Source organism: Bubalus bubalis, chromosome 16 (genome assembly GCF_019923935.1).
Source record: "Bubalus bubalis isolate 160015118507 breed Murrah chromosome 16, NDDB_SH_1, whole genome shotgun sequence".
Classification (NCBI taxonomy): Eukaryota; Metazoa; Chordata; class Mammalia; order Artiodactyla; family Bovidae; genus Bubalus; species Bubalus bubalis.
The window spans coordinates 68,746,447-68,761,118 of record NC_059172.1 but is presented as its reverse complement, the minus strand read 5'-3'; the positions used below and the strand labels follow the sequence as shown (position 1 = coordinate 68,761,118).

Below are 14,672 nucleotides of genomic sequence, written 5' to 3'. Positions count from 1 at the left end.
CCATTGCCTTCTCCGATTCAACAAAACTACCCAAACATAATCTCTGCTTTCGATCTATAGCTAGCATTTAATGGATAGAGGCCAGGGACTCTTAGCATCCTATAATGTACAATACAACTTCTCCCTGAAAGGAATTATCTGACCCAAAATGTCAATAGAACTAAGACTGAGAAATCTTATTCTGTATGATCTGCCAGGCATACTCCCTCAGCTTTATTCCCTGTCTCTCTCTCTTACTTTTTCTTTAAGCAAGAGCCACATTGAATTGCCTTCCTTCAGTGCTGAAATGTACCAAATCTCTTTAGGTTTTAGGATCTTTGCCTGTTATTTTCATTCTACCTCCCACTCCTCTAACTATAACTGTGCCACCCCTCTCCATGTAGCCAAAATCATTCCTTCTTCAGCACTAAGCTTAAAGATTATTTAAGGGCGATTTCATGTCCCTGACTTGGTCAACCCTACCCCTCTACTGCCTACATACTGCCTTATTTTTTAAAAAACTTTTTTTAAGTGCTTTTAAAAAAACACTTCTATTGTTTAGCATTTACTATAATTTCAATTAGCTACTCTTTTACTTCAAATGAAAACTCCCAGAAGAAAGGGTACATACATTTTTGGTTCTTCTTTATACTCTGAGTATCTAGTAAAGCATCTGGGTGGCATTTCAGGTGAGGCTATTAACATGAGTGAAAACTCAGAGGCATGGGTATACTAGGCATTTGGGGGATATGGTGAGTAGGCCAGTTAGAAAGATTTAGTGTGGAGAAGCCAGGTGGCACTAGTGGTAAAGAACCCACCTGCAAATGCAGGAGACATAAGAGATGCAGGTTTGATCCTTGGGTCAGAAAGACCCCCTGGAGGAGGGCATGGTAACCCACTCCAGTATTCTTGCCTGGAGAATTCCTATGGACAGAGAAACCTGGCAGGATACAGTCCGTAGGGTCGCAAAGAGTCAGACATGACTGAAGCTACTGAGCACACACACAAGCATGAATAAGGATGGAAGGGGGTAGAAGTCTTCTGATCCTGGACTTAATGAATGTATAACTTTTTTTTTTTTTTTTTTTTGAGTTTCAATTGTAAAGTGCTAGTCCTTCTGTGTATGTAAAGTAGGCAGACCAGTTTAAATCTTTTTTTTTTTTTCCTAAACTGTATTCTTTGGTCTGATAGGCCTTGTAAAAACAGCCCAAGAATATATATATATTTTAGTTTGGGTGTTTTTTATAGTGCACTAAACCCAGAGTCAATTAACCTATGGTCCATAGCTAGCTCTAACACTAATTTGTTCTTTTCATTGTGCTTCTTTTGACTTTAGTTTATTTATAAATTGAGGGAGCTAGACTAATGGATCTGTGCTGCCCTCCCAATCTAAACATTCCTACTTAACTAAATCAGAACAGTTTTGACTAGCTGAGGTTGAACTATGTAAGTCTTCTCTTTTTAAGAGTTTTCAAAGAAATATTATCTTAAAATGCAGTTGTTTATGTTACTTGGCAAATAATAAATAGAGCATAATGAAAATAACTGGACCTTTTGATTATTGGGAATTTTGGTATACCCCTAAGTTTTGCATTATTCCATACACTTCATATAAGTATAGAAGATTGAGTAATAGATATCCTAACTTCAAGATAGATCTTAAAGTTATTGTGTTTTTCAATAAATCCCTAAGACAAGCACAATTTTTTTCATAAACTTTCTCTAAAAAGTGAAGTCTAGTGTTATTCACCAAAGCACTGATCTTATTAAAGCATGTATTGTATATCTGTTTAATGCAGGGTTTCTCAATCTCAGCACTATTGCTATTTTGGACTGGAAAATTCTTTCACATGAGGAAGGTATCCTGGGAATCTCTGTGAATGTGAAAGTCGCTCAGTCATGTCTGACTCTTTGTGACCCCATGGACTATACAGTCCATGGAGTTCTCCAGGCCCTAATACTAGAGTGGGTAGCCTTTCCCTTCTCCAGGGGATCTTCCCAACCCAGGGATCGAACCCAGGTCTCCTACATTGCAGGCAGATTCTTTACCAGCTGAGCCACAAGGGAAGCCCTAGCTCTACTGAAAAGATGCCAGTAGTAGTTCTCCATACCAGTTGTGGAAAAAAAAAAACCTCCCCAAACATTGTCAAATGTCTACTGAGGGGCACAGATGGCCCCAGTTGACAACTACTGGTTTAGTGCAAAGAAATCCTCTTTAACTAGAGTATACTGACTAGATGGATGCAAATGTTATTGATGGTTAACCAATTGAAGTTTAATCTTGCCAAAATGAATCTAAATCCCTCACTGCCAGTTAAAAGTAGCTCTCTCCTTTGCCTACCTGCTACATGCTTTGGGCAGATTCTGAATGTGGCAATCAGTGATTTCTTTATAACGTAACAATTACTAGGAAATCTCAAAAAGTTGTTTAGAAAAGTAAAAATAAAATAATGAATAGAGTCTTATGATTAAGCCTGTAAGTTCTTAACGGTATCTCCTTACATCCAAGAGTAAATAATTTTCTGAGTCCTGTTCCATTATAAATAGTGACAGAAACAGTGAATCTGAGCAATGTTTGTATTTGTTGATATTCTTGTGCATATTTTATAGTAGTCTTCTAAGAGATAAGGGTTTTTCAAAATTACCATTTCTCCATCAACCTTTCTCAAGAATACTGGGGGTTTTGTCTTCAGTATTTTTTGGTTATAATAATTATCATTATGATAATTTGGTTTTAAAACAAGAAACAGCTTCAGGTCTTTTGAAATGAGGCAGAGGTGAAACCATATAACCCTTCCATATAGTTTGTCTGAGGTATGGAGTCTTCTTCTGAGACTGAAAACACAGAATATAGAGGCTGTACAATGTGTCTACTTGATAATTTCTGCTGTCTTTCCACTTAAAAAGATCACAGGTCCAACCTGACATCTTTATTTGTCAACACTTAATTATCAATAACTTGACAATATTTAAGGTCTGGATGTTTTTAAGCAGTCCTAAAATTAATTTAATATAATAAACCCTCTGAAAACAAATAGAAGCCCAAAGATATATAATAATATTTTGTCAAAATGCCTTGCTAATATTAGAAAACAGTGCTTTATGCTTGTTTATAAGGAATACTGCTGCTAAGTCGCATCAGTCATGTCCGACTCTGTGTGACCCCATAGATGGCAGCCCAACAGGCTCCTCTGTCCCTGGGATTCTCCAGGCAAGAACACTGGAGTGGGTTGCCATTTCCATCTCCAATCATGAAAGTGAAAAGTGAAAGTGAATTCACTCAGTCGTGTCCAACTCTTAGCGACCCCATGGACTGCAGCCCACCAGGCTCCTCTATCCATGGGATTCCAGGCGAGAGTACTGGAGTGGGGTGCCATTGCCTTCTCTGATAAGGAATACTACCATTCACTATATAACTGAGCAGGACCCTAGGGGGTTTTCCTGGGACAGGCCTTCCCACATGTCCTCTCTGAGGTACCTAGATAATAATGTTTGATGTGCATTTCCTGGGTTTCACAATTATGAACCCCTGCCCCTCACCAAATGGAAGCTGTTAACTACTTCATGATCATGAACACATAGCCCTAGTGCCTGATAATGTTAACTGCTGTGACACCACCCTGTTACCTCACCATCAGCCAATCAGAGAACTCTGCGTGAACTGATCACATACACATACCTGGCAACCCCCCTCCTTCACCTGACTTTTAAAAATGCTTTGCTGAAACACTTTGTAGACCTTGAAATTTTTTTGGAGCATGAGCTACCTGTCTCCTTGCATCACTCAGCAACAAAACTTTCTCTGCTTCAAACTCCAGCATTTTGGTTTGTTTAGCCTCACTTTGTGTCAGGCATAGGAGCTTATGCTAACAATTGCCTTTTTTAACGTTTAAATCCACATAGACAATCTCTCATGAGAAACAGGCTAAATTTTTAAGGTAACTTGCATTCCTAAAATAATATATGTCTCATCTCTGCTTCCACCATATGTGGAAAAACAGGGGCTGCATTTATACTCCCAGCATCAACAATTAAAAATATGGACAAAATGTACACAAGAACAGTTTCATGATGTTGGACATTAGGCAGTGGAAGGCAGTGGCGCCTGAGAGTCAAGAGAACAAGAGGAAACATGATTTCCCTGGCATGTTCTGGCGGGGTATGTTCAAGTTGTTCAGGGAAAGACAAATCAGGAGGAACTCAACAAACTCCCCAAGTTGAAGAGTTGAAGCTGAGAGTCTATGAAGACCAAGAAAGCTAGAATTCATGGACAGAGTACCCCTAAGAGAGTTGCACAGAGACTACCAGAGATCTTCCAATGGGCCTCCTATATGTTCCTTAAATTACCGATAATTGTTTGTATGTGACAAAACTACCTTAGCCCAGTGGGGAAAAAACACCTGAAAAGATTAAGAAAAAAATTCCCAGAATTCACACAGGACTTGGAAAAAATGACTAATCCCACCAGGAAGACTGAAAAACCTCATAAATCATATGCATTTGGTATAATACTCAGAAGGTTCTTCCCTCAGTAGTGGGAAATAATTAGTCTCACATGAAACACAGCTCATGACTTGCCTAACAAATTTTAAAAAGCAAGACTTGGAAGAAAAAAGAAAAACTGTTTCCAAGTACCTTGACCCCATCCAAGGACAAAGCTCAAGAATATATATAAGAATATAAAAATAACCAGCATTCAACAAAGTCAATTCATGATATCCAACCAAAAATTACTAGACAGAAAAGCTGAAAAATATAACCCATAATAATGAGAAAAATTGGTCAATCAAAATTGACACAGAACTGGAGCCTATGGTAGAATTAGTAGGCAAAAGTATTAAAACAGTTATTTTACTAGTATTCTGTATGTTCAAAAATTAATTTGATACCCGAAAGATTTTCTTAAATGTTCAAATTGAATGTTGAGAAATGAAAATCACAATATCTCAAAAGAAAAATGCACTGGATGTGATTAGCAAAAGATAAGGTTTTACAAAGAGAAGATAAGTAAATTTAGAAATAGAAATCTAAAATAGAGATGAAAATATTTTAAATGAACAGATAAAAAGAAATATAAACATTTAATTTACAATTATGTTTAATGCTATGAAGGAAAAAGGAAGGTTTTATGTGAGAATAACTGGAGGGAGAACATTTAGAGCATATTAGGTACAAATAAACCTGATTTAACATAAAACACAACTGGATTCATGTAGAAAATTAAATGTAGTGTTTTTTCTTATAATAAACCATTCATTGATTTTTTTTCCCACAACATCTGTGTTCACTGATAGTATAATAGTCCAGATATGGCTGATAAAAATGACTAAGACCCCAAGTTCCTGACTTTGAGAAGCTAGGAATCTAATAGTTCAGCAGTACCTAGACAGTGTATTAAAAAGCAGAGACATCACTTTGCTGACAAAGGTCTGCATAGTTAAAGCTATGGCTTTTCCAGTAGTCATATATGGATGTGAGAGTTGGACCATAAAGAAGACTGAGCACCAAAGAATTGATGCTTTCAAGTTGCAGTGCTTGTGAGCACTCTTGAGAGTCCCTTGGACAGGAAGGAGATCAAATGAGTCAATCCCCAAAGAAATCAACCCTTTCAGATTCATTGGAAGGACTGATGCTGAAGCTGAATTTCCAATACTTTGGTCACCTGATGAAAAGGGCCAACTCACTGGAAAAGACCCTGATTCTGGGAAAGATTGAGGGGAAGGAGCAGGTGAGATGGTTGGATGGCACCACTGACTCAATGGACATGAGTTTGACCAAACTCTGGGAGATGTTGAAGGACAGGGAAGACTGGCATACTGCAGTCCATGGGGTCAAAAAGAGTTGGACATGACAAAGCAGCTGAACAACAGTAACAACCTCTCATTAAAATAATTGCATACCAAATGAAAACATAAGCATATCCTTTTTCTTTTTCCTTTTCTTTTTTAGATGAGGATAGGCATTCACTCAGGCTCTGTGCTGGCTGGAGTTGTTGGGGTAAGAATGCCACGATATTGCCTGTTTGGAAATAATGTCACTCTGGCAAGCAAATTCGAATCAGGAAGTCACCCTCGACGCATCAATGTCAGCCCAACAACTTACCAGTAAGTGTTCTTTGCCTTTGCCTAATGCTAATAGCCTGTCACTTGTGACACTCTATTTTTTCTTGATCCTGTTATTCTCTAATAATGAGTAGATCCATCCAGTCTGAAAGATAGCAATTACGACACAAAATTTAAATTGCACCCTAAGAAAGGACACAGAAAACTTGACTTGATTGAGAGGTAAATCAGGTTTGTCATTTCCCACAGTCTCTGTCCTTCTTAGGTATTCCTGTTTAAAATACAGGAGAGAAAATATTAAGTCTGCATCACACTGGAAATTCTAATACTTTCAAAATGTTCCTCAATGTTTATAAAAGTCATTTAACTTTGGATAGAAAAGATATTTGTCTCTTTTATTTTTCTGGATAGTGAATATAAATAGGGACTCTAAATATATACTGGGTACAGAGTAAAACTTCAAACTTTATCTATCTTAAAGGTCATATCTGACAACTCTACACATTTTGACAGCTGAAATCAACTTATTTTGTGCCTGGTAGATGTCATCTCACCCACTAGATATTAAGCTCCATATGGGCAGAGACAAGTCTGTTCACTACTATATCTCCAAAACTTACAAAAAATGTTTAGCACATAATAAGCCCTCTATAAATATTTATCAAATTAGTGAACAAATGCATTGGTAAGATAAACATCTCTATACTAAGAAAGCAGTATGAATATCTCCTGATTGGTTTTGGCTAAATGTTAAGTAATGTGTGTGTGTCTGTGTGTTTAAGTCACTCAGTCATGTCTGACTCTTTGCGACCTCATGGACTATACAGTGCATCGTGCATGGAATTCTCCAGGCCAGAATACTGGAGTGGGTAGCCTTTCCCTTCTTCAGGGGATCTTCCCAACCCAGGGATCGAACCCAGGTCTGCCACATTGCAGGCGAATTCATTACTAGCTGAGCTACAAGGGAAGACCAATGTTAAGTAAGCTTTGGTGTAAAAACTGTTTCACTAGTTCCATGATTTAAATGACTCAGGTATCACGTTCTTAAAACTGTAAAGTAGAAATAGCGCCAAAGATATTTTTTATTAACATGGCTACCACGTTTACTTAGGTTAACAACAACAGCAAAAATCCCAGGAGCAGAAAGCTTAAATATATACGTAATAAATGTTGGTTTATAATAAGAAACAAAATGGTGGTATTTTGAAGCTTTTGATATCACATCTATATAAAAGGAAATTAAGTTTTTTTTAGATGAAAGATATATATTTCCTGATTCCTGAGGAGCACATGAGAAAGGGAAGAAATTACAAATATAAAAGCAAGAAAATGTTTCCTAAGAACTACATGTCATTTTAGGGTATTTATATAAGGGTATTGCCTCTTTTCAGTTTCTCCCAATTTTTCTGACACAATTTTGAGCATAATATCGATGATGTCACAAAGATTTCCATATTAAACCTCTTCAAAACTTCAGCACTGATCTGAAGCTTCTCTAGATCTGTGTACTTTGGGCTCTAGACCACAGGGTAAGGAAAATTCCTGAAGATCAACCCCCAAACATATATCCTTTTACCATGGTTATGATTTTTCCCATCATGGAGCTAATATTTATGTTTCCTGTTTGTATAAGTCACTGTAGATTTACAGAAACTCCATTATTTAAAAACTGATGTGTAAAGAATGGATCAACCATGCAAGGAGCTCATACCCTAAGCTTAACTGTCATTGCTCTAGCTGGCTTTATTTACATGTAACCAATAAAGGAAACCCCACAAGTCACACAGAGTCTGAGCATGTTGGTGCTGTCTTTAAATTTTCATAATCTTTATCACATTGGTGGAAGTTTGTAATGATACTTGGTGATCTATAATGTCTAAAAAATTGAGTCATTTCAAATATAACAAGCATTGAAACCTTTTATTCTATTATGATCTGCCCCACCTCCGACAACTTCCCCCTGATAAAAACATAAATGGGGCATAGATGAACAGGTTGAGCTGCCATCTGTGTAGACTGTGAAAGATACTGGTCCCAAATCTTGTAATTTCTACTAATACTTTATTTAATATTCCAAGCACTATGATAGGCACTAATGTTACAACAATAAACAGCATAAATATGATCTCCATCTTCATGGAGGAGACCACAAACCAAAAGGTAGATGTATGAAAGTAAACACTTTATTACAATAGACTAGTACTGAGGTCAAGAAACCCTGAACACAGTATTAGAATAAGAGGAGGAGTAGACTAAAATAAGGATGAAGAAAAAGATAGACTGAAATCAGACCAACTGAAGCTATAATACATGTTAAGAAGTTTCAACTTAACCCTAAAAGCAAAGAAAGACATTGAAGAGTTGTAAGCATAGGTGTGACTTGGCCAGATTTGTACTTTAAAAAGATTTCCAAGGTTGTAAAAAAGAGAACAGATTAGGAAGGGCACCAATCCAGTGATTGAAAGGAAGTAGTCATTCTCATTTCCTTGATGGAAATGTAGCTAATTACTGAGATCCTAGAATCCAAACTATTTGATGTTTCAACTTGTCTTCCCATGTTTTAGAAGAGCAGTTGGACCAGTGACTGTTAACATCCATTTTTTTTTTTTTTAATTTTTTTTTATTTTTTTATTTTTTTAATTTTATTTTATTTTTAAACTTTACATAACTGTATTAGATTTGCCAAATATCAAAATGAATCCGCCACAGGTTTACATGTGTTCCCCATCCTGAACCCTCCTCCCTCCTCCCTCCCCATTCCATCCCTCTGGGTCGTCCCAGTGCACCAGCCCCAAGCATCCAGTATCGTGCATCGAACCTGGACTGGCAACTCATTTCATACATGATATTTACATGTTTCAATGCCATTCTCCCAAATCTTCCCACCCTCTCCCTCTCCCCCAGAGTCCATAAGACTGTTCTATACATCAGTGTCTCTTTTGCTGTCTCGTACACAGGGTTATTGTTACCATCTTTCTAAATTCCATATATATGCGTTAGTATACTGTATTGGTGTTTTTCTTTCTGGCTTACTTCACTCTGTATAATAGGCTCCAGTTTCATCCACCTCATTAGAACTGATTCAAATGTATTCTTTTTAATGGCTGAATAATACTCCATTGTGTATATGTACCACAGCTTTCTTATCCATTCATCTGCTGATGGACATCTAGGTTGCTTCCATGTCCTGGCTATTATAAACAGTGCTGCGATGAACATTGGGGTACTCGTGTCTCTTTCCCTTCTGGTTTTCTCAGTGTGTATGCCCAGCAGTGGGATTGCTGGATCATAAGGCATGTCTATTTCCAGTTTTTTAAGGAATCTCCACACTGTTCTCCATAGTGGCTGCACTAGTTTGCATTCCCACCAACAGTGTAAGAGGGTTCCCTTTTCTCCACACCCTCTCCAGCATTTATTACTTGTAGACTTTTGGATTGCAGCCATTCTGACTGGTGTGAAATGGTACCTCATAGTGGTTTTGATTTGCATTTCTCTGATAATGAGTGATGTTGAGCATCTTTTCATGTGTTTGTTAGCCATCTTTATGTCTTCTTTGGAGAAATGTCTATTTAGTTCTTTGGCCCATTTTTTGATTGGGTCATTTATTTTTCTGGAGTTGAGCTGTAGGAGTTGCTTGTATATTCTCGAGATTAGTTGTTTGTCAGTTGCTTCATTTGCTATTATCTTCTCCCATTCTGAAGGCTGTCTTTTCACCTTGCTAATAGTTTCCTTTGATGTGCAGAAGCTTTTAAGGTTAATTAGGTCCCATTTGTTAACATCCATTTTTATCTGCATGTTGTGTGCTAAGTCACTTCAGTCGTGTCTGACTCTTTGCAACCCTATGGACTGTAACCTGCCAGGCTTCTCTGTCCATGGGATTCTCCAGGCAAAAGATTGGAGTGGGTTGTCATGCCCTTCTCCAGGGGATCTTCCCCACCCAGGGATCAAACCCATGTCTTTTATGTCTCCTGCATTGGAAGATGGGTTCTTTACCACTAGGGCCACCTGAGAAGCCCATTTTCATCTGAAAGTGAAAGTCGCTCAGGCATGTCCAACTCTTTGTGACCCCATGGACTACACAGTCCATGGAATTCTCCAGGCCAGAATACTGGAGTGGGTAGACTTTCCCTTCTCAGGGGATCTTCCCAACCCAAGGATTGAACCCTGGTCTCCCGCATTGCAGGCGGATTCTTTACCAGCTGAGCCTCAAGGGAAGCCCAAGAATGCTGGAGTGGGTAGCCTATCCCTTCAGCGGATCTTCCCAACCTAGGAATCAAGCAGGGTCTCCTGCATTGCAGGCAGATTCTTTACTAACTGAACTATCAGGGAAGCCTTCCCCGCACCCCCCCCCCACCCCCCGCCTTGGAAACCATCAAAAACAATTTACTTTGGTTCTTGATAAGTTTCTAGAACACTAAATATAGGTATATGATCTCAGTTGACTGGGTTTTCAGATTATGGATGTATTTGTGACTAATACAGAAAGCACATTTGTGCTTTCTGTTGGTTTTATACATACCAATTACACTTCAGCTATGTACAATTGTTCTATTTCACATAGTATAGGTGACTTATGAATCCACAGGTATAGAGTATACTTCCCTTTCCATTTTACTCATAGTGAAATTCCTGATGGACTTTTCAGGGACATTCCCTATGAGGAAATATAAACATAAAACTGAAGTTAAAGCAAATAGAAATTTGTGAAATAAAACTAAGTATTAAGCTCCTAAGAGCTGGAAATTTCCAATTGTACTTCCTGAATTAAATGCTGTAAAGTGTCCAATATTGGCTGGTTATTTTGAAATTTTCAGACAAGTTTTTTTAAAAAAAAATTTTAACATTTTAATTTTATTGGAGTATACTTGGTTTACAGTGTTGTGCTAGTTTCAGATGTACAGCAAAGTGATTCAGCTATATGTATAAATATATTCATTCTTTTTTAGATTCTTTCCCATATAGGTTATCACAGAATATTTGATAGTTTCCTGTGTCTTGTTGGTTATCTATCTTATATATAGTAGAGTGTATGTGTTCATCCCAAGTTCCTGATTTGTTCCCCATGCCCCACGTTTCCATTTGATAACTGTAAGTTTGTTTTCAATATCTTTAAGCCTGCTTCTGTTCTGTAAATAAGTTGATTTGTATCTTTTTAAAAACTAGATTCCATATGTAAGTATACCTTATGTACCACCTCTATTCATTCCTCTGTTGATGAACATTTAGCTTGCTTCAATGACATGGCTGTTTGTAAATATTGCTGCAGTGAATGTTGGAGTACATGTATGCTTTTGGATTATGGTTTTCAATGGATGTTTGCCCAAAAGTGAGATTGATAGGTCATTATGGTAGTTCTATTTTTAGCTTTTTGAGGAACCTCCATACTGTTCTCCATAGTGGTTGTACCAATTTACATTCTCACCAACAGTATAGAAGGGTTACCTTTTCTCCATACCCTCTCCAGCATTATTTGTATATTTTTTTTGACAAATTCTTTTAATTGGAGTATAGTTGCTTTACAATACTGTGTTAGTTTCTGCTGTACAACAAAGTGAATCAGATAAGCTATAGGTATATATATCCCCTCCTTCTTGGACCTCCTGTCCACTCCCTCCCCAACCCACCCATCTAGGTCATCACAGAGCACCAAGCTAAGCACCTTGTGCTACAGAGCAGGTTCCCACTAGCTCTCTATTTTACACATGGTAAAGAGTATGTGTCTCTTTTCATCTCCCAGTTGATCTCACCATCACCTTCTCCACCTATATCCACATGTCTGTTTTCAACATCTGCATCTCTATTCCTGCCCTGCAAATAGGTTCATCTATACTAGTTTTCTAAGGGATTCCTGCACACAGTAGTAGACATAATGGTCATCTGAGTTAAATTCACCCATTCCATTCCATTTTAGTTCGCTGATTCCTAGTATGTCGACGTTCACTCTTGCCATCTCTTGTTTGACCACTTCCAAGTTGCCTTGATTCATGGACCAAAATAATCACGATGGTGTGATCACTGACCTAGAGCCAGACATCCTGGAATCTGAAGTCAAGTTGGCCTTATGAAGCATCACTACGGACAAAGCTAGCAGAGGTGATGGAATTCCATGTGAGCTATTTCAAATCCTGAAAGATGATGCTGTGAAAGTGCTGCCCTCAGTATGCCAGCAAATTTGAAAAACTCAGCAGTGGTCACAGGACTGGAAAAGGTCAATTTTCATTCCAATCCCAAAGAAAGGCAATGCCAAAGAATGCTCATACTACTGCACAATTGCACTCATCTCACACGCTAGTAAAGTAATGCTCAAAAGTCTCCAAGCCAGGCTTCAGCAATACGTGAACAGTGAACTTCCTGACGTTCAAGCTGGTTTTAGAAAAGGCAGAGGAACCAGAAATCAAATTGCAAACATTCGCTGGATCATGGAAAAAGCAAGAGAGTTCCAGAAAAACATCTATTTCTGCTTTATTGACTATGCCAAAGCCTTTGACTGTGTGGATCACAATAAACTGTAGAAAATTCTGAAAGAGATGGGAATACCAGACCACCTGACCTGCCTCTTGAGAAACCTATATGCAAGTCAGGAAGCAACAGTTAGAACCAGACATGGAGCAACAGACTGGTTCCAAATAGGAAAAGGAGTATGTCAAAGCTGTATATTGTCACCCTGCTATTTAACTTATATGCAGAGTACATCATGAGAAACGCTGGGCTGGAAGAAGCTCAAGCTGGAATCAAGATTGCTGGGAGAAATATCAATAACCTCAGATATGCAAATGACACCACCCTTATGGCAGAAAGTGAAGAGGAATTAAAAAGCCTCTTGATGAAGGCAAAAGAGGCGAGTGAAAAAGTTGGCTTAAAGCTCAACATTCAGAAGAGGAAGATCATGGCATCTGGTCCCATCACTTCATGGGAAATAGATGGTGAAACAGTGTAACAGTGTCAGACTTTATTTTGGGGGGCTCGAAAATCACTGCAGATGGTGACTGCAGCCATGAAATTGAAAGACGCTTACTCCTTGGAAGAAAAGTTATGACCAACCTAGATAGTATATTGAAAAGCAGAGACATTATTTTGCCAACAAAGGTCCATCTACTCAAGGCTATGGTTTTTCCAGTGGTCATGTATGGATGTGAGAGTTGGACTGTGAAGAAGGCTTTGCGCCGAAAAATTGATGCTTTTTAACTGTGGTATTGGAGAAGACTCTTGAGAGCCCCTTGGACTGCAAGGAGATCCAACCAGTCCATTCTGAAGGAGATCAGCCCTGGGATTTCTTTGGAAGGAATGCTGCTAAAGCTGAAACTCCAGTACTTTGGCCACCTCATGTGAAGAGTTGACTCATTGGAAAAGACTCTGATGCTGGGAGTGATTGGGGGCAGGAGGAAAAGGGGACGACAGAGGATGAGATGGCTGGATGGCATCACTAACTTGATGGACGTGAGTCTGGGTGAACTCCGGGAGTTGGTGATGGACAGGGAGGCCTGGCATGCTGCAATTCATGGGGTCACAAAGAGTTGGACAAGACTGAGCAACTGAACTGAACTGAACTGACACTGGTTTTCTAGATTCCAAATATATGCATTAATATATGATATTTTTCTCTCTCTCTTTGCCTTGTTTCTTCTGTATGACAGTCTCTAGGTATAGCCACATCTCTGAAAATGGCACTATTTTGCTCCTTTAAATGGCTAAGTAATATTCCATTGTGTATGTGCAACAAATCTTCTTCATCCAATCTTCTGTTGATGGCCATTTAGGCTGCCACCATGTCCTGCCTATTATACATAGTGCTGCAATGAATATTGTTATACATGTGTCTTTTTGCATTGTGGTTTTCTCAGAATATATAACCAAGAATTGGATTTCTGGGTTATATGGGACTTTTATTTTTATTTTTATTATTTTTTTAATTTATTTTATTTTATTTTTTAACTTTACAGTATTGTATTGGTTTTGCCATATATCAACATGAATCCACCACAGGTATACAGGTGTTCCCCATCCTGAACCCTCCTCCCTTCTCCCTCCCCGTACCATCCTTCTGGGTCACCCAGTGCACCAACCCCAAGCATCCAGTATCCTGCATCGAACCTGGACTGGTGACTCGTTTCATATATGATATTATACATGTTTCAATGCCATTCTCCCAAATCATCCCACCCTCTCCCTCTCCCACAGAGTCCAAAAGACTGTTCTCTACATCTGTGTCTCTTTTGCTGTCTCGCATACAGGGTTATTGTTACCATCTTTCTAAATTCCATATATGCATTAGTATACTGTATTGGTGTTTTTCTTTCTGGCTTACTTCACTCTGTATAATAGGCTCCAGTTTCATCCACCTCATTAGAACTGAAACAAATGTATTCTTTTTAATGGCTGAGTAATACTCCATTGTGTATATGTACCACCGCTTTCTTACCCATTCATCTGCTGATGGACATCTAGGTTGCTTCCATGTCCTGGCTATTATAAACAGTGCTGCGATGAACGTTGGGGTACACGTGTCTCTTTCAATTCTGGTTTCCTCGGTGTGTATGCCCAGCAGTGGGATTGCTGGGTCATAAGGCAGTTCTATTTCCAGTTTTTTAAGGAATCTCCACACTGTTCTCCATAGTGGCTGTACTAGTTTGC

At 38.5% G+C, this 14,672-nt stretch overlaps 1 protein-coding gene across 1 annotated transcript in view; it reads left to right on the top strand.

Annotated features, from left to right (window-relative positions):
* GUCY1A2 (guanylate cyclase 1 soluble subunit alpha 2) overlaps positions 1–14,672 on the top strand; it is a 516,653-nt gene that overhangs the window by 427,004 nt on the left and 74,977 nt on the right. Inside the window, exon 7 of the mRNA XM_025266957.3 lies at positions 5,929–6,083. Coding sequence (XP_025122742.1) covers positions 5,929–6,083 — 155 coding nt within the window. The remainder of the gene's footprint in view (positions 1–5,928; positions 6,084–14,672) is intronic.